At 47.6% G+C, this 17,240-nt stretch overlaps 2 protein-coding genes across 3 annotated transcripts in view; both read right to left on the bottom strand.

The window, feature by feature from the left end:
• The window catches only part of RAB11B (RAB11B, member RAS oncogene family), a 35,584-nt gene extending 33,699 nt beyond the window's left edge, over nt 1-1,885 (bottom strand). Inside the window, exon 1 of the mRNA XM_020978186.2 lies at nt 1,762-1,885. Coding sequence (XP_020833845.1) covers nt 1,762-1,801 — 40 coding nt within the window. The 5' untranslated portion in view covers nt 1,802-1,885. The remainder of the gene's footprint in view (nt 1-1,761) is intronic.
• A 2,543-nt stretch (nt 1,886-4,428) lies between these two features.
• On the bottom strand, nt 4,429-16,136 carry ANGPTL4 (angiopoietin like 4). 2 transcript variants are annotated; one of them, XM_020978179.2, is made up of 7 exons: nt 15,174-16,136; nt 14,651-14,761; nt 14,336-14,477; nt 11,602-11,715; nt 7,950-8,045; nt 7,352-7,627; nt 4,429-5,308 (listed from the first exon to the last, which is right to left on the bottom strand). In XM_020978179.2, exons 1-7 carry the CDS (start codon nt 15,675-15,677, stop codon nt 5,130-5,132), a joined length of 1,422 nt encoding a protein of 473 aa, XP_020833838.1. In that variant the 5' UTR covers nt 15,678-16,136; the 3' UTR covers nt 4,429-5,129. The 2 variants fall into 2 exon arrangements, with proteins under 2 accessions (XP_020833838.1, XP_020833839.1); XM_020978180.2 differs by having other exon boundaries at nt 14,336-14,453; nt 15,174-16,132.
• Nucleotides 16,137-17,240: the final 1,104 nt, after the last annotated feature.

Genomic DNA, 17,240 nt, shown 5'->3' with positions numbered 1-17,240 from the left:
GTTGGAAAACTAGAGAGATGATAGGGTGGAGAGCAGAGGAGGTATGACTCAAGCAAAGGAGCAGAGGCCGGGAGGATCTGTAGTTCAGGTACAGCAGGGATCCTATGCACAACAAAAAGAAATCACATCCTGGATTTAACTTGCAGAGTCTCAGATGAAAGAAGAACCAGGAATCAGTATTTTGAAAAACAAACAGTCCAAGGTACTGGACCCAGGGATAAGAAAAGTAGAAAATTTCCATGTCTAAGTAGTACTTCTTTGCTGGCACCCTTGGGCACTTCCAGGCTACCCTGTTGGCCACTCAATAGTAAGAACCTCATTTTAGGAGGTCTAAAGCTTAGCCCTCTGGCTTCAGGAAAGGAAGCTTATTGGGGTTCCTCCCCTTCAGATCAGTCAGAATCAGCACTTCCATCTCCAGGTCAAGGGATTCTGAGTATATCTGAGAAGTAAAGGTAGCGAGGAAAGGATCTCAGTTAATCTGGGGACCCTCACTCTAATCCCCTTGATTCTTTTGGCTCAGAGAAGTTTGTCTTTTATCTAGAGCACAAGGTTGCCCAGACATCCCGCTCCAGGAACAAAGTCCTGTATACCAACACCGGATAAGTCCCATTACATAGGACTTACATAAATCACTCCACATTTCCTTTATCTTCAGCCCTAAAGCTCTCTTTCCATCCTGTGAACCTTAGTCCTCTCTGCCTTTCCCGTATCTGACACAATCGCTCCTCTTAAATGTGTTCCTCCTCCATTCAACCTGTCTGGCCTCAATCTCCAATCCTCTTTTCTACCCACACTCCATTCAAGTCTCTGCTGTCCTTTCCCCACCTCTCTCCCTTGCCCCTGCAGCTCCCTGCCTCTCTCCATTCTCTAATTTTTTCTCCCCCTCCCCCCATTTTCCTTCGAGTATATCCTCTCTATTTCCTCCCCTCCACATCTGGTCCTGCTCCCCAATATCTCCTCCCTACTCCCTTTCTCCTTTCTGGATCCTCAAGAGTCTTCAATGACCCCAACCCATTTGTTTGGTTTTCCTCCTTGGTCTCCCCGGCGCTTAGCACAGGGTCTTTCACATAGCAGGGTCTTAACTGGCCTAGGAAGCCGGGCTGGAGAAGGCAGGAGCTAAGAGTCAAGTCAACAAGATGTGCCCGGACTCAGCCCGTCTTGTCTCCGGAGTGTCTTCCTGGCCAAGAGTCGCCTTCCTGAACATCTCGCACAGCTTTTCCCTACCCCTGGTCTTCTTTCCTCCTTCCTTCTTCTCGCGTCCTAGAAGCCCCCCTCCCAGGGCCCCACCAAGCTATCCGACCCCTACCCACACTCTTTTCGGCTCCCCGGTCCCCGCCCCCCTTTCTTCCCAGGCTCCTTCTCGAGTTCCAGGACCATCTCCACGGTTCCCAGCCAGGTGTCAGTACCTACCGCGCCCCGCCCCCCGTCTCCTTTTCAGAAGGCACCAGCCCCCTCCCCACCAAGCGCAGTCCACCCCTCCCCCACCTTCCAGCCGAGGCCCCCGCAACCTCTTGTTCGGTAACCCCGAGGGCTCTATGCAGTCGCCCCCTCCGAGCCCGGCACCCCGTGTCAGCTCCCCTTCGGCCTCGGCTCCGGTCCAGGCCTCGGCTTCGGTTCCGCCGCCCTCGCCGGGGCCCGCCGAGGTCCCTTTCCAGCAGGGCCGAGAGCGACGCCGGGACTGAGGCCCCCGGTAGTGCCGGGGTCCCACTCTCCGAAGGGCCCGCCCTCTCACTCAGCCCTCCCCGCCTCAGCCCCGGGCACCTTTGAACAAGTAGTCGTACTCGTCGTCCCGGGTCCCCATTGTCTCGGCTCTTCCGGCGGGATCGGGCCCGTCTCCGCAGCCCCACCACAAACACCCGACTGGGGGGCGGAGCCCGGCCAGCCGCCGAACGACAGTTCCGCCGGCCTATCGGCCGCGGGGCGGGAGCGCGACTGACACCGTGGTTGCCCTATCAGAACTAGCGGTCAGTGTGGGACCAACCCACTGCTTCCACCTACCGCGGGCCTGCAACCGAAGGAAGAGGAGGGGAGGAGCTTCCTGAAGTGACAGCGATATTAACCTATAGGAGACGGGCGCAAGAGCCGGGAGGCAGAATCGAGGAACGGAAGGAAACTGATGGTCGGCTAAGCTAATGAAAGGCAGGAGTCCGAAAGGTTTACGGGAGGAAAGGGGCGTAGGCCACGGGGAAGGGCTGGGACTGGAAGGGGAGGAGCCAGGAAACGGGAAATGATCTATTAGGTCTGAGAACTGAAAGGGGGCGACGTTGCAGTGACATCACGCGCAAGTCACTGGTCCTTCCTCTAGGAGTACTTTGACGTCACTAATTCACAGAGACGGAAAAGACTGACGAGTCTCCCCATTGCAGACCACTACCTCTGAGTCGCTGTGGCCACCGTGACAGCTGAGCACCCCTTGAGACCATTCATCACCCTCCTGCAGACCACCACCTCAGAGTCCCACTAGCCACTGTACTGATGACCCCCTCCTAGATCACTGCGTCACCTCACTACCGAACGTCATTTCAGGGACACACTGGTTACCCCTCTGCTGAGCATCACCCCAGAAATCCAACAGTCACATTGTCCAACACCCCCGAGACCCACTGGTCACCCCACTCCATCTCACCATCCCAGAATCCCACTCATCATCCTGCTATTGACCATCACCCCAGAAACCCTACTTTTTACTGCCACCTTGGACAAATCACCTAATACTCTGAAACTGACCATCAATCATCATCTCATATCCTTCCTAGTCACTCCCCCACTGACTCCCACCTCTCACATCCACCCAGTTGATGCTTTACTCGACCACACACACCGAACTGCTTACTGGTCATCTAGCCCCTGGCCACTATCTTGTCCAGTCATGTCCCCTCCATCTCAGAGACCTACCAGCCAAGCATATTGGGTGGCAGTCAGTAGCGGGCATGACTTGGTTAAGTGTCTGGTGGGGCAAAGAGGTGTCATAGTGCAGTAGAGATCAAGCACGTACATGAAATAACCATGATGTAAATTAGATGATAGAGGCACTGCGTGGCAGTGGCAAGAGGGCTAGAATTAGGACCAGCCTTAACCATTTACTATGTGACCTTCAGCATGCCACTTGTCCTTTTCCTCTCTGGGCCTCATTTTATTCATCTATGAAATGGGGAAGAGGGAGTTTAGACTTCAAAGATCTTGTCCAACTTTAAGTCTCTGACCCTGTCACTATTAAAAAAAAGAAAAAGAAACCTAAACAGTCACATTGCTAATGCTGAGACCTGCCTGGTCACCATTTACCATTAACATGGGCTCCACTCTTAAGCTTGGCATGGGCAGATAGGTGGCTCAGTGGACAGAGAGCCCTAAATTCAAATCTAGCCTGACACTGAATTGTGTGACCCAGGGCAAGTCAATTAACCAGACTGCCTCAGTTTCCTCACTCATAAATGGGAGATAATAATAGCACCTACCTCCCAGGGTTGTCATGAGGACAAAATGAGATATTTGTTAGCACCTTTCAAACCTTAAAGCTCTATATGTGTTAGCTATTATTACTGCTTGCCTAAAATTTTATTAAGTTTCCTACCTCTAGGGAACTACAGAAAGAGGAATCAGATAAGCAGTGTCCTCCCAGCTAAGTCTATCTAACCTAAGATCTAGTCACTGCCTATGCCATCTGTTTAGTTGCCAACACCACCTGTTTGTTTGAGACTCTGGATCCTAAGTCTTTATATAGATTAGTACACCATGAAAGAGGTTAAAAAGGAAACAAGACCTTCCTTCCTTCCTCAGATCATTGAGTCTGAAGTGGTGAGCAGCAGAGTCACCAGGCAAATTTGAAAGATGGTAGTAAGGAGGGGTGGGTGCAGGGAGAACAGGCCAAAGACCTTGCCTTACAGTGTTTTCTGGAGACTGAGGGGACTCTAGCTAACTTCACTCTGGTTAACATGGGTTATCTTTTCCTGCCCTGCTTCTCTTTCAGCTGTTGACCTGCATAATGTCATGAGTACCCACATATAAAGCACAGTGCCTGACACATATTAATCGAGGCTGGTTGACTGATTTCTCAAAAGCTGAAATACAGCCAAAGAATTCAGTGAGACAAATGGACTCTAAGTCAAGCTATATGAGGACTGGTTGAAGGACCTGGGGATATTTTGACTGGAGATTTGGGTGAGTGGGGGTTTGTGAAAAGGAAAGACGTTACTTGAAGGGCTGTGATGTGGAAAACAGAGTGTTCTGCATGGTCTTCTATAGCAGGCAAATTTCAGCTTGATATAAAGAACCTCCTCACTAGCAGAGCTGTGCAAAAAGAGGCCTCTTTGGGATAAAGTGGTGAATTCTCCATCCCTGAACATCTCCAAGGAGGAGCTACCTGAACACTTCTGGAGATTACATTAGTGATTCCTGTTTGGGCTGAATGAATTCATGACCGTTCCAATCTTGAGATTCTTTCATTCCTTTTATTACAAACACATCTGAGGAGGCCTGGTAATCCCAGCCAGACCCTACAACCCAAAAGATAGTAAATCTTTGTACAAGGCAGTTATTTACAAATTACCCTGACCCTTCAATAGGCCCCAGGGCTGGGCTTTGAAATAGAGGTGCTCTGAGGTCACCAGTCTAGATCCCCCACTTCTTGGTCCCATTATCCTAGTCCAGTCAATATGACTGAAGACAGCTAGGCAAGACTCCTAGTCAGTCATGAGCCCAGGATCTGGGCTTCTTCCCCACTAATCCCCAGGGTTAGGCAATCCAGCCCCTCCCATTCACTTGTGCATATAACTCCTCTGTGTAACAGGGTGGATGGTGAGAGGGAAAGCCCTTGCCCATTAGCACTGTTAGTACCATAGGTTTACCCTTAAGAGGGCAATAGATTAAAGAAGGGGAAGAAAGGAGTAAACAGTGTCTCTTCAAGAGGAAAAGGCTAGATTCCAAGGCCGGGCCTGGATCCTCTCATTCCTCTCTCGGTGAAGTATCTTTTTCAGTCCTGACCCTGGCCCAGGCATGTGTCCAAGGAGACTGTTGTCACCATGGGTGTTGGGAAAGGGGAGCGTGAGAGTTTTCTTTTTGCATTTATGTTGAGTCTTTGGCCCATTGAGCTCTGGCTCTTTTGTTAGCCCTGCAAGGCTCTCAGAATGAGGCTAGGAGGTGGTATCCTCTGTGGGCTGGATTAGCATAGTGGTGGCCTGTAGAGGGTAGTAGCGTCCCCGCCAAGTCTTCCAAAAGATGCCCTGCTTCCTCTGGTGCCGCTGCCGAGGAAGAGAGTGAAAATACTTTCCATTGAGGTTGGAATGGCCACAAGTACTGAACCACCAGCCCCCTGAAAAAAATGAAAACAGGAAAGTAGGGTCAGGAATTGTGTGGGGAAGGTAGAGCTACAAGGTCCTGGGTCTGCTGTAGAGGTCTAGGTAAAGGGCTGTGAGAATAGAGTTAGAACTCAAGGAGGTAGGCATCATGGTAGAATGAGAAAAAAAATACTGACTCAAAAAGTACTAGACTACAAGTCAGGTGCCTTGGGTTCTATTCCCTGTTCTCTGTGTGACTTTGGGCCTCTCTCTCTGGTCCTCAATTTCAACATCTGAAAATGAGCAGTGTGGAATAATAAAAAGAACTCCAGATCTAGAACTACATTCAAATCTAGGTTCTGCTCTTTATTACCTTTATGACCCTGGAAAAGTCCTTTAACCTCTCTAAGCCTGTTTTCTCATCTGTAAAATAGTGGGAGTTGGAGTAGATGACAGGTTTAGAGCTAGAAAGGTAGAGGTCATCTAGTTTAACCCCCTCATTTTACAGATGAGGAAATGGGGGCCCAGAGAGGTTATGTGGTTTTCCCAAAGTTGCATAGGAAGTAAGAGGCTGAGCCAAGGTTTGAACTCGGGTCCTCTGACTTCAAATCCAGTGCTCTTTCCATTGTCCTACCATGGTGACCATCAAACTCTTTTCCAGCTCTAAAGATCGATGGTCAAGCTTTGTGGCATAGTGGAAATGGCCCTGGATCTGGAGTCTGAGGGCTGAGGTTCCAACCCTATCTCTGCTACTTATTAACTGTTCAGTCTTGGGCAAGTCACATCACTTCTCTTGGCCTTAGTTTCCCCATCTGCAAAATGAGGGGTTGGACTAGATGATCTTCAAAGTCCCTTCTAATTCTAAATCCATGATGCTATCCATGATGCAGAGTTTCCTATCTGTATGTTGACGGTCATCTTTTTAGTTATAAATGTAAGTTGAACTGATTTCATTATTGATGAAATTATTGCAGTGCATAGAATGCAGAACTTGGTGTTGGGAAGACCTGCATTAAAATCTGGCCTCAGCCACTTTCTACCTGTGTGATTTAGGGCAAGTCACAAACTCTGTTTGCCTCAGTTTCCTCAGTTATAAAATGGGGGTAAAAATAGCACCTACCCACCAGGGCTGTGTGAGAATGAAATGAGATACTATTTATAAAGTGCTTTACAAACTTCAAAGTGCTATATAACTGCTAGCTATCATTATTATTATTATGTAGTTATTGTATATGTGAACAGGATGAGGGAAGATTCTGTTTCTGCATCTCCCCTGCCCACCAAATCAGTTGATATAGCCCAGAAAGTAATCGAAGGTGATGAGTGGATAGAGTGCCGGGCCTGTAGTCAGGAACACTCCTTTTCCTGAGATCAAATCTGGCCTCAGACACTTCCTAGCTGTGTGACCCTAAGCAAGTCACTTCACCTTGTTTGCCTCAGTTTCCTTATCTATAAAATGAGATGGAGAAGGAAATAGCAAACCACTTAGTATCTCTGCTAAAAAAAAAACCTTAAGTAGGGTCATGAAGAGTCAGACATGACTGAAACGACTAAACAATATTCTTATACACATGTACAAACACATGGGGGTGGAGTTTGAGGTTGAAACTAGAATTTGATTCCAGATGGGAGATTACAGATGGGTTTGAAGCTATATAGGGTTAGGGGTTTGTTTATAGTTGGGGACTGAGTATGGTTTCATGGCTTTCAGAGAGGGAGAAAAGGTCATACAGCTGGATATGGGATTTTGTTTAAGATTAGAGTGAACTCTAAATACAGGATTTTGACTGAGAAGTTGCTATTAGAATTGAGATTGTAATTCAGGATAAGGTTTGAGGCTCAGATAGAGGCCATGTTTTGGGCATGGATAAGAGTTGGGGATTTGTGGGTGGGGCAACAAATGAGGCCATCAATTCAGATAAGGATTGAGTGCCTACTATGTATAAAATTCTGCTTTAGGCACTACAATTGGAGTGCATTATTATACAAGTTATTTAAGGCTGGGTTTGGGAAGCAGAGTTGGAGTAAGGGAGAGAATTGAGATTGAAATTGGGATAGTTTGGAGACTTCACACTTACCAGAGAGGTTCTCGGCACAGTTCAGGTCTGTCCTGAGGTCATGATCACGGTCCCAAGTGGAGAAGGGTAAAGATAGTCCATCCTCTGTGGCTGGACCCAGCTCTCCAGCAACTGGTCCTGTGAGCTTTAGGCTATACGCTGTGTCCTCTCCTCCCAAGTGGAAGGGGATCTGGACAGACTGGGCATTGCCTTCCCAATCCAATAGTTGTACAGCAAGACGACTTCCTCGATCTCCAGTGATATGATGTACCTTCTCCAAACCCAGCCAAAATTCTCCTGAATTCAGAAACGACCACTCAGCATGGGGACAAATGCCAGAGAATGCACATAGGCAGGTACAGCTAGCTCCCTGGCTCTGCAACATTATTAGGCCCAGAATGTATGCAGAGAGGGTGGAGAAATGTATAGGAAAAGGAGAAAAACACCAAGAGGATTCTTGGACCCCCCCATCAGAAAAGGCCTAGCTTAGCACTGAGTGTTTGCCTGGTCCTTCCTGTTCTTATAGACCTCCACATCCCCTCTCCCTCCATCCCCACCCCTCTTCCCAATTTAGTGATTATTTCCTTGGGTCTCAATTTTGTCCCCTGGAAATGCCTACCATTAGGGTCTCCAAAGCCTGACTTGTAGGCCTCCCAGGGCTGGTGAAAGTCCACTGAGCCATTCAAGCGTCTCTGGATCACTGTCCAGCCACCCTCTGCCAAAAGAAAGCCTAGTTACTAGGATTTACCTATGTAACAAAGAACAGAAACACCACAGCTAGCCTAGGAAACCCAAAACTTCCCAAAGGCTTCTACCATAAGCCATAAGATCATAGGATGTGGGTGCTGGAAAGGACAACCTTAGAGAACAAGCTTAACCTCTTCATTTCACAGGTGAGGAAAAATCAGGCCAAGGGATAGTTAGTGATTGGCCAAGGCTACCTAGAGACTAAGCGAAAGCACCAGAGTCAACCCTCTGTCTCCCAACTCCAAATCTGGTGCCTTTCCTACTATACCATGAAGTCACAGTTTATAGTTTATGGTTTTCAAGGCATATTACACTTCACTGTCAAGGTGATTTTCCTAAAACATAGGTCTCACTGTATCATTCCTCCTATACTTAGTAAGGTCCAGGAGTTCCCTGTTATCTCTCACATAAAATAAAAGCTCCTCTATCTGGCACTGAGAGCTCATCACAACCTGGCCTCTTCCTATCTTTCTAGTCTTCTTACAGATTACTCTTGATCACATACTCTATAGTATCCAGGGGTGTGAAGTTTGGATTCAGTCAAAGGACCACACTTGAGGACCTAGAGGACCATGTATGGCCTTGAAGCTGCAGGTTTCCCACTCCTGGATAGGCATGCTGGCCTATTTGCTGTCCCTTATGTGTGGCACTCCATCTCCTTTCTCAGTGCCTTTGCACTGGCTATACCCTATGCCTGAAACACTCTTCCTCCTCACCACTGACAAGGTACAGAATTGGACGTAGCCAATGTGGGAATTTGTTTTGGTGAACTATGCATATTTGTTACAAACAGTCAACTCTTATTTATTAACTGCCTACTATGTGTCAGGCACATTGCAAAGTGCTGGGGAATACAAAGAAAGGTAAAAAGCAGTCCCTTCTCTCATGGACCTCACAGTCTAATGAGGGAGACAACCTGCATATAACTATGTACAAATGATATATATTGGATAAATTGGAGGTAGTCTTACAGGGAAGACACTAAGATTAAAGAAGACTGGGAAAGGCTTCTTGCAGAACAGGATTTTAGCTGAGCATCAAAGGAAGCAAAGAGGTAGAGAGAAGTAAAATGTTTCAGGCATGGAGGACAGTCAGTGAAAACACGTGGAATCAGACAATAGAGTAGCATGTGGAAAGAACAGCAATGAGGCCATTGTCACTGGGTTGCAGAGTAAGTGGAAAGGACTAAGATATAAGAAGTCTGGAAAGGGCCAGGTTATATAGCACTGTAAAAGCTCAACAGAGAAGTTTATATTTGATCCCGGTGATAGGGAGCCACTGGAATTTATTGAATAGGAGGGGAGGTGATATGGTCAGATCTGTATTTTAGGAAGATCAACTTGACAGCTTAATGGAGGATGGATTGGAATGGAGAGAGATTTGAGGGAGGGAGACTAAGTAGAAGGCTGTAGACTAGGTGTGAGGCAATGAGACTACACCAGGGTGGTGGCAGTAACAGAGGAGAGGAGGCATATTTGAGAGATTGTGGCAAAAGTCGAAACAAAAGGACTTGATGACATATTGAGTATGGGGTAGGGGGAAGAGTGAGGAATCAAGGATTACACCTAGGTCGTTAACCCTGGTGACTGGGAGGGTGGCAGTACTCTCTATAATTATAGAGAAGTTTGGAAGATGGGAGGGTTTGGGAGAAAAGTTCAACTTCGGACATGATGAGTTTAAGAAGTCTATAGGGTATACAGCTCAAGATATCTAATAGAGTTTAGGATGGAACAAGCATATAAAATCATCTGCGAAGAAATATTAAAACCACAGGATCTGATGAGCTCATCAAATGAAATAATACAGACGGAGAAGGGAAAGGGGCCCAGGATAGAGCCTTTGGAGACCCCCTACAGTTAGTGGGAGTAGCCTAGATGAAGAAGATTCTACAAAGGAGAAAAAAAAGGAATAGTCAGATAGTAGGATGAGAACCAGAAGAGAGGCATGTCATGAAAACTTGGAGAGATAGGGGCATCAAGGAGAAGAGGCTGATGGACAGTGCTGAAGCTGGAGAGAGGTCAAGAAGGATGAGGACTGAGAAAAGGCTATTAGATTTGGCAATTAAGAGATAAGTCATTAGTAACTAACACTAGTAACTTTGGAAAGAGTAGTTTCAGTTGAATGATGAGGTCAGAAGGCAGACTGCAAAGAATCAAGGAGAGGAAAGGAAGTGAGGTACCTGTTGTGGATGGCCTTCTTAAGGAGTCTAGCACAAAAGGAAGGAAAGATAAAGGATGATAGCTAGCAGGAATGAAACAGGGGAGGGTTGCCCCCCCCCAATTTGGGAATGGGAGGGAGAGAGGGAGTGAGTTAGGGCTGCCTCCCCAAAAATGAAAGAGAAAGGTCATTGAATCATATTTAAAAAGATAAACAGGGACAGCTAGGTGGTGCAGTAGATAGATCACTGGCCCTGGAGTCAGGAGGGCCCGAGTTTAAATCTGGCCTCAGACACATACTAGCTATATGACCCTGGGCAAGTCACTTAACCCTGATTGCCTCAAAGAAAGAAAGAAAAGAACAGAAAAAAAAAGCCCAAAGGAAACTTTGAAAGTTACACATTAAATTTAGTATATACTTAAAAGTAAAAGCAAACTATAAAATAGAGATTTGCATATCATGTGAAATCCTCCTTTTCCACCCTCCTGTATGTAACACCTTAATATGGAAATGCTTATTTGGTGTTGAAGTTCTGAATGAAAATTTTTTTTAAATGCTTATCTTCTGCAGGCTTTTCCTGATGCCCTCTAACAGCTAACGCTTTCCCCCCTATAGTTACCTTATGTCTATTTCTTAGGTATCACATATTTGTATCTCATGCCTATATAAATACATGTTGTCTTCCCCATTAAAATCTAAACCCCTTGAGGGCCTGGGCTTTCATTTTTAGGCTTTGTATCCCTAGCATCTAATACAGGGATAGTGCACATAGTAGGTGCCTAATAAATGATTACTGATTGATCAAGGGGGCATATAGCAGAATGGATTCAAAGAATGTACAGCTTCAAAGACCTGTCACCTCTTTGAAAGTATATTTATTCTAGAAGCTGAGACTTTCCAGCTCTATTAGATAATATAGGTAGAAGAAACAAGTTTAACAGATGGAGCCTAGGGCTCTCTAGACATGCCCTAGAGAGTTAAACAATGGGAAAGGAGTCAGTTTCTGAAATCCCTCAAGCTTGCTGATGGCCATCTTAAATCCTCCATCCCTATTTTCAAAGCAGGCTACAGGGATGTTACTCTTTTTCTCACCTCCATGGTAGTAACATTTCTCTGAGCTTAAAAATGAAGCATTGGGACAATAGAATTCACCTTGCTAAGGAGACCATGGCTAAGTGGAAGTTACACTTTTTCTCCTAAGGGCCATTAGAATGTAACCTCTTTGAGGGCAAGGACCACATTTTTCCCTATCTAGGTATTAACTCTTAGCATGTTGCCTCACACATAGTAAATACTTAAAATGCTTGTGGAGCAATGGTCAAGGCCTTACTATAGACCCCTCCTCCCCAACAGACCTTCCTTCATACCTGGGGTCATCTTGCAGTTCACCAGGAAAGGTGAAGAACCTTGGGGTTGAATTTGGAAGAGTCCACTCTGGCGTTCTCCACCCAGAAAGAGCTGATGGCAGTCCTGGGGCAGCTCTATAAAAGAGAGAGATGGATGTGGAGATTAGAGAAAAGAGCTGCAGATGGTCCTCAATCTACTCCCTGTGTGTGTACAGAGGAACAAGAGAGAGGGAGAAAGAGAGTTGTATATAAAGTTATTTATATACACACACACACACACACACACACACACACACACACACATATATTATGTATCGTTATATATCTTTCCCAAGAGGAGATAGGTTGGGGGTTAACTCCAAAACTCTGAAGGATGGCTTCTTGCCTGGGTCATAATTAAGTCTTCCCACTCTTGACTAAGCTGAAGGAAAGAAGCCATGAATCTCTGCCTTCTCTCCCCCACTCCTCCCCTCCAACCAAATACACACATGTTCTTTGTCTGGAGATGTGTGCAGAAGGGCAAGATCAGAGATTTTTTTATTTTTTCCTAGGGCCCATTTGCCCAACTAAGGAATGACTCACATCAGAGCCTTTCCAGACAGGAGGGTTTAACGTGGGAGAGAGAACATGAGGGCCCCAGGGCCTGAAGTGTGTGATGTGTATATGCAGGTGGGTATAAAGACAAACTTGGCCAACTTTATGATTTTTCCTGGATTGTCCCAGACCCAGACCCCATCGATGCCCTTAACTCCCTAAGGGTAGAGGTGACCCTAATGAAGCCCTCCCTACCCCCCTTCTGGGGTTGAGGCTTATTTTTTCTCCCACATCCCTCATTAGAGCCCCAATGTGGTGAAGGTAGCTAGGCATTGAGGAGATGTTAGAAGGAAAGACCCTGGGAAGACAGAATCAGGCAGGCCCTGGGAGTAGGGGAAAGGTCAGGAGGGGGATGGGACTGGAAGGGCTGAAGCTATTGAAGGACAGTGTCTAGAGGGGGAGGAAAGAGTGATAGGAGGACATTTCCTGACTGTTCCCCTTTCCCCTACTTTCCTCTCTTCCAATCCCAGTGGCTCACAGCCAAACTCCCAATCTGGCCTTGATTACAACCAGAATGTTTGTCTCCACAAGCTCTGAACTTTCCCCTACTTGGCGCCTACTCTAGGAGAAACAGGACCTTGTCTCCCCAGGCTCTCCCTGTTTCCCTCCCCCCCCTTCATTCCTCCTTCTCCTGTTCCCCTAAGTAGACTAAGTAGCCTGGGCCACTCAATTCTTCTTGAGAGAGCTACCCCCCCCTCCAACCCCAGCTTTGACTAATAGATTCTTCCCAGGAGCCCTCTACATAGTAGGTAGGGGCCACTGGGTTCTCCCAGACAAGGAAAATCTTGGGACAGGAGAAGCTTGAGACCCTGAGAAAAAGTAGTTTAGATCTGCCTCCTCAGCTACCAGCAGCCTTGGCCCCAGTAGGCCAGAATAGGGATGGGGAAACCAACAGGTGACAACCAGGCCATCAGGAAGTCACCAAGAATTGCTCTAGGCTAAGTGAAAAGAGAAAGGCAACTTTCTCCCAATTGGATGTCAGCCTTGAGATACAGGCATATTATGTATGGGAGAGATACAAAGTAAATATATCAATGAAGGACAGTACATGAGAGAGAAGGAACATGGCATTTTTGACAGATGCCCCAAGATTGGGTGTGTGTATGCATGTGTGTGTGTGGTGTGTATGTGTGTGTGTGTATGTGGGTGTGTGTGTGTGTGTGTGTGTGTGTGTGTGTGTGTGTGTGTGTAGCTGTGAGACTGTGCTGAAAATCCTGAGGTTTCCATCATCTTCTACAGTTGAAGTGGTATTTCTTCCCTTATTTCCTCTCCTTCCTGTCCACCCAGGAGCTCATGCTAGATGAGTCTTCCTAGGATATGATCACGTCACTCAAAACTTACAGTGGTTCCCCATTGCCTTTTGGATAAAATCTGAATTTAGCATGGCCTTCAACAGGTCTCCCCAAACCTTCCCCTCATTATTCCCCTCTACAACAGGCTTATACTCCAGCCAAGCTGTTATATTCTAGGCTGAGTGGTAATTTCTCCTTGAAATTCCCTGAACCTCAAGTAAATAGCTATAGCATTTCACTTGTTCCATTTGGGTTTTCTGAAACACCCTATTGACTTCTCCCCATCTATCCATTTGTATCACTTCCTTTAACACCTCATCTAAAAAGACCTCCCTGACCAACTTACTGATCACTTCTCAACTTGTATTCAACAGAAGTCTATATGGTTGGAATCACATTTATCCTTCCTCTTGTTCCCTGGCTGTTCTATATATGTATCTCTGCTCTATAAGACACTGAAGGCAGAAAAACAGGCCTTATTTCTCTCAAGGCATGACTGTGGACACACAGTAAAAACTAGGCGAGTGGAAACGAGATGTGGAGTTCCTACTGGGGCTAAGTATACTTTATCGGAGGAAAGGCAGAGCAGAAGCTGCCTTCATATCTCTTCTCCCTGATTAGAGGGAAGGCTGGGAACAGCTGTTTAGGTAGGGTAGGACTAGGCAAGAGATGTATTCAGGAGCAGGAGCAGGGTATTCTGAAGACACTAGGCAGCAGGGGAGGTGGGTGTTTTATAAGACTTCTTCCCAACTCTAGACTAGCAAGTCTTCCCCAAGACTGGCTGAAGGTAAGTCCAGAAACTCATCATGTCCTGAGGCTGGGGCAGAGGAGGTGCAGGAGCTGGAAGTCAGATGAGACCCAGGACTTACTAGGCTTGTCACTGCTGTTGGGGACTGGGTGAATGTGTCGAGCCATCTTCAGGGCATTCTTCTTTCCCATAGGCCTTAGTGGTATCTGCCCCAATTGTAAAGGAGTCAGGCCCTGGAGCTGCAGACAGAAGAGAAGTAACAGCTAGGTCCAGGATGAGGAGAAACGGATCAGGGAGAGAGAGAGAAGGTGGGCTCAGAGCCTGTTTGAGAAATTGCAGTTCTCAGTTCTGAGAAGCAGAAGCTGAAAGGCCTCTGAGAGCTGCCTTCATCCCTACCCCATCCCTACCTTAGGTTCCAGTCAGTTCAGGAGCTTACCTTGCTCTGCAGTGTTTGAATCTTCAAGTTCTGCTTTTCCAAGTGCTGCTGTTGCTGGGCCACTTTCTGAAACAATTCCTCAATTCTGCTGTTCTGAGCTCGAAGCTGGGTCTGGGGTCATGAAAGAAAGGGAAATGGGTTCATGGGGTCAGTTGGAGGGAGCTGGTGTCATGGATAGGGAAATCTCTTGTGACCTGAGGGTAAATGGGACTCCAGGCCAGGGATGGATTGAAGGGGCAAGGCAGAAGGAACCCTGGGGGAACAACCTGATTTCGAGGGGTTGGGGAGCATAGGACCCAGGGACAGCAGATAGGAGGAGATGGAGAAGGTATTAAAGGAGTGAAAGAGGGGAATCTGAGGGTTAGTAGCATCAGAGATTTAGAACTGGAAAAGAGTCTAAGAGAAAGAACACAAGCAGGCTAAAATAAAGTGCCAAAAGGACCTTGGGAGGATGTATAAAGGAAGATCAGCCAGCCTCGGAAGGAAAGACAAGGGAAGAGAGTACAGAGGGAGTGTCCCTTACTTGCAAGCTGTGCACAGCTCTCCAGACGGCGCCCCCAGTGCTGGTCTTTACCCTCTGGCCATCATCCACTTCCAAGTGCTGGAGCTCGGTCTTCTGTTGGGCCACCTCTTTCGGCTCCAAGTGGCTGTCAGTGCCTTGGGCAGCCAATTCCACTGGGCTCTCCTCGGGGCTTTGCAGTTGGGTGCCCTCAGGGCTGTGACAGGCGCGGCGCAGAGGATCTTCGCAGGCAGGGTCACGGGCTTGGAGACGACGGTAGATGTCGTTTACCTGGCCCTGCGTCCGCTCCACGTGCTCCCGAAGCCCGTGTCCGAGCTGCAGGAGCCCGTGAGCGATCACGTTCACCTCGTCCCACGAGGCATACTTGGCGTCTGGCCCCGCGCGGGGCACTCGGAGCTCGGGGGCCCCCGGGCGGACCTCGCTTCGGCTGGCAGCGGCTGCGCCCAGTAGCCCCGCAGTGGCGGCACATAGCACCAGCGCAGCTCCAGTACTTGGGGCACAACGCATCTTTTTATTAACCGAAGTGCTGGGCTCCAAGAGGGTGGCCTGGGCGCTGTAGCTGAGATGGAGACTCACTAGAGATCCTACTCTCCTTTACTTTCAGGTGCGCCCAGTGTCCGTCCTGTACTGCAGCTGTCCACTCAGTGAACGAGCCCCATTTTATGAGCTGTAGCCAGGCCCTGGGGGACGGGTGGGTGTGTCCTGAAGTGGGGCGGGTCTCAGGTTTCCAGCTTCAAAGAGACGGTGCCGAAGTGCCCTCTTCCTCCCCCAATATCCTCCCTCTTCTTGGAGATTGAAAGGGATTCGCAGCTCCTCCCTCTAGTTGAGATGTGGGGACTCCTGGCTATCCCCCCAGACCTCCTAGGAAGGCCGGGGGAACTAGGGAGCTAATGTTCTTCCCGTCCTCGGAGAAGTGCCTCCCCCCCCAGGGTGGAGATGCTTGGCATTGCCCTCCTCCTCCAGGCCCAGGGACTCAAATACCAGAGCTCTTTTCCCTCCCCTCCACCCCCCACCCCCCACCTGGGCTGGCTCCTTCCTCCTAGCTTGAGAGGCAGATGTGCAGTCCTGGCAGCACAGCTTAGTAGGGGAAAGGTCACTGCTGTCTGAGCCGCACATCAGCCACTGGGAGGGCCTACCCCCTTCCGCAAAGTCACTTGGAAGAAGCTGACTCGGGAAGTTTGAGGCAAGGACCAAAGAGGCTGGAGCTGAGGCTGAGTCAGCCCTAGCCTACGTGCCCCGGACCCTGTACCAGAACCAAAGGCCAAGGCAGCAACTGGGCCTTGATTTAATTCAATAAACCTTTGTCAAAGAGGCTTACCGTGTGCAGGACATGTAAAGAGCATCACGTGTTACCACTTCTAATAACATACATCACATTTCTGTAGAATTTACAAATCGCTTTCTTAACAACAGCCCTGAAGGGTTGTAGTACTAATATTATTGATCCCATTTTACAGCTGAAGAAATCAAGGTTGGGGGGGATGAGATAACTTACTCAGGATCACACAACTGATAAATGGCAGGGCCAGTCCCTCGATATTCTGACACCCAGTCCACTAAAGAAAAAAAGCAATAATTGCTCACATGTATGTGGTGCTTTTTGAGGGAATTATTATGAATCCTCATTTTACAGATGAGAAAATCAAATGCCAGAGAAGGGAAGTGATTTGTCTCATGGTATCACTGGTAAATCCGTAGCCAGAGTCAAAGCTAGGGACTCCTGGACTCTCCTGACAATCAGTCAACCTATCCATAGGTACCAGACTGAGACTCTCTTACTTTTGCAGATAATGATACTAAGGTCAAGAGAAAGGGATGTGTTTTGTCTCTGATGATAGTGAGTTAGTGGCAGAAATAGGATTAGGTGGCTGAGGTCTCTAAACGCAAGACTATTCTTCCATAGAAGGGCACAAAAGAAAAGAGTGAAATATGAATCTCTTGGGAAAGACCATAAAGGAAAAGCAGTAAGTTCAGAAAAGATCTGAAAAGGCAGAATGACTGAAAAGAGCTACTTAAACAATAACTTTATTGAGGGTAAGTAAATGCCTTGGTCTGAGTGGGTCAGGGTAA

The sequence above is a fragment of the Phascolarctos cinereus genome, unplaced genomic scaffold, assembly GCF_003287225.1.
Source record: "Phascolarctos cinereus isolate Bilbo 61053 unplaced genomic scaffold, phaCin_HiC Scaffold_4;HRSCAF=312, whole genome shotgun sequence".
In the NCBI taxonomy this organism is placed as follows: Eukaryota; Metazoa; Chordata; class Mammalia; order Diprotodontia; family Phascolarctidae; genus Phascolarctos; species Phascolarctos cinereus.
Note: the sequence above shows the minus strand (reverse complement) of the source record. Positions and strands in the feature narration are given on the sequence as shown.

What these genes read in the sequence shown, in the direction of transcription:
- ANGPTL4 (XM_020978179.2), bottom strand. Translation starts at nt 15,677, where the DNA reads ATGCGTTGTGCCCCAAGTACTGGAGCTGCGCTGGTGCTATGTGCCGCC. An exon ending in TTCAAACACTGCAGAGCAAG is followed by an intron (nt 14,478 to 14,650) that starts GTAAGCTCCTGA and finishes TCCTGGACCTAG; the next exon opens with CTGTTACTTCTCTTCTGTCT. An exon ending in CTGTGCCGAGAACCTCTCTG is followed by an intron (nt 5,309 to 7,351) that starts GTAAGTGTGAAG and finishes CATTTTTTTCAG; the next exon opens with GGGGCTGGTGGTTCAGTACT.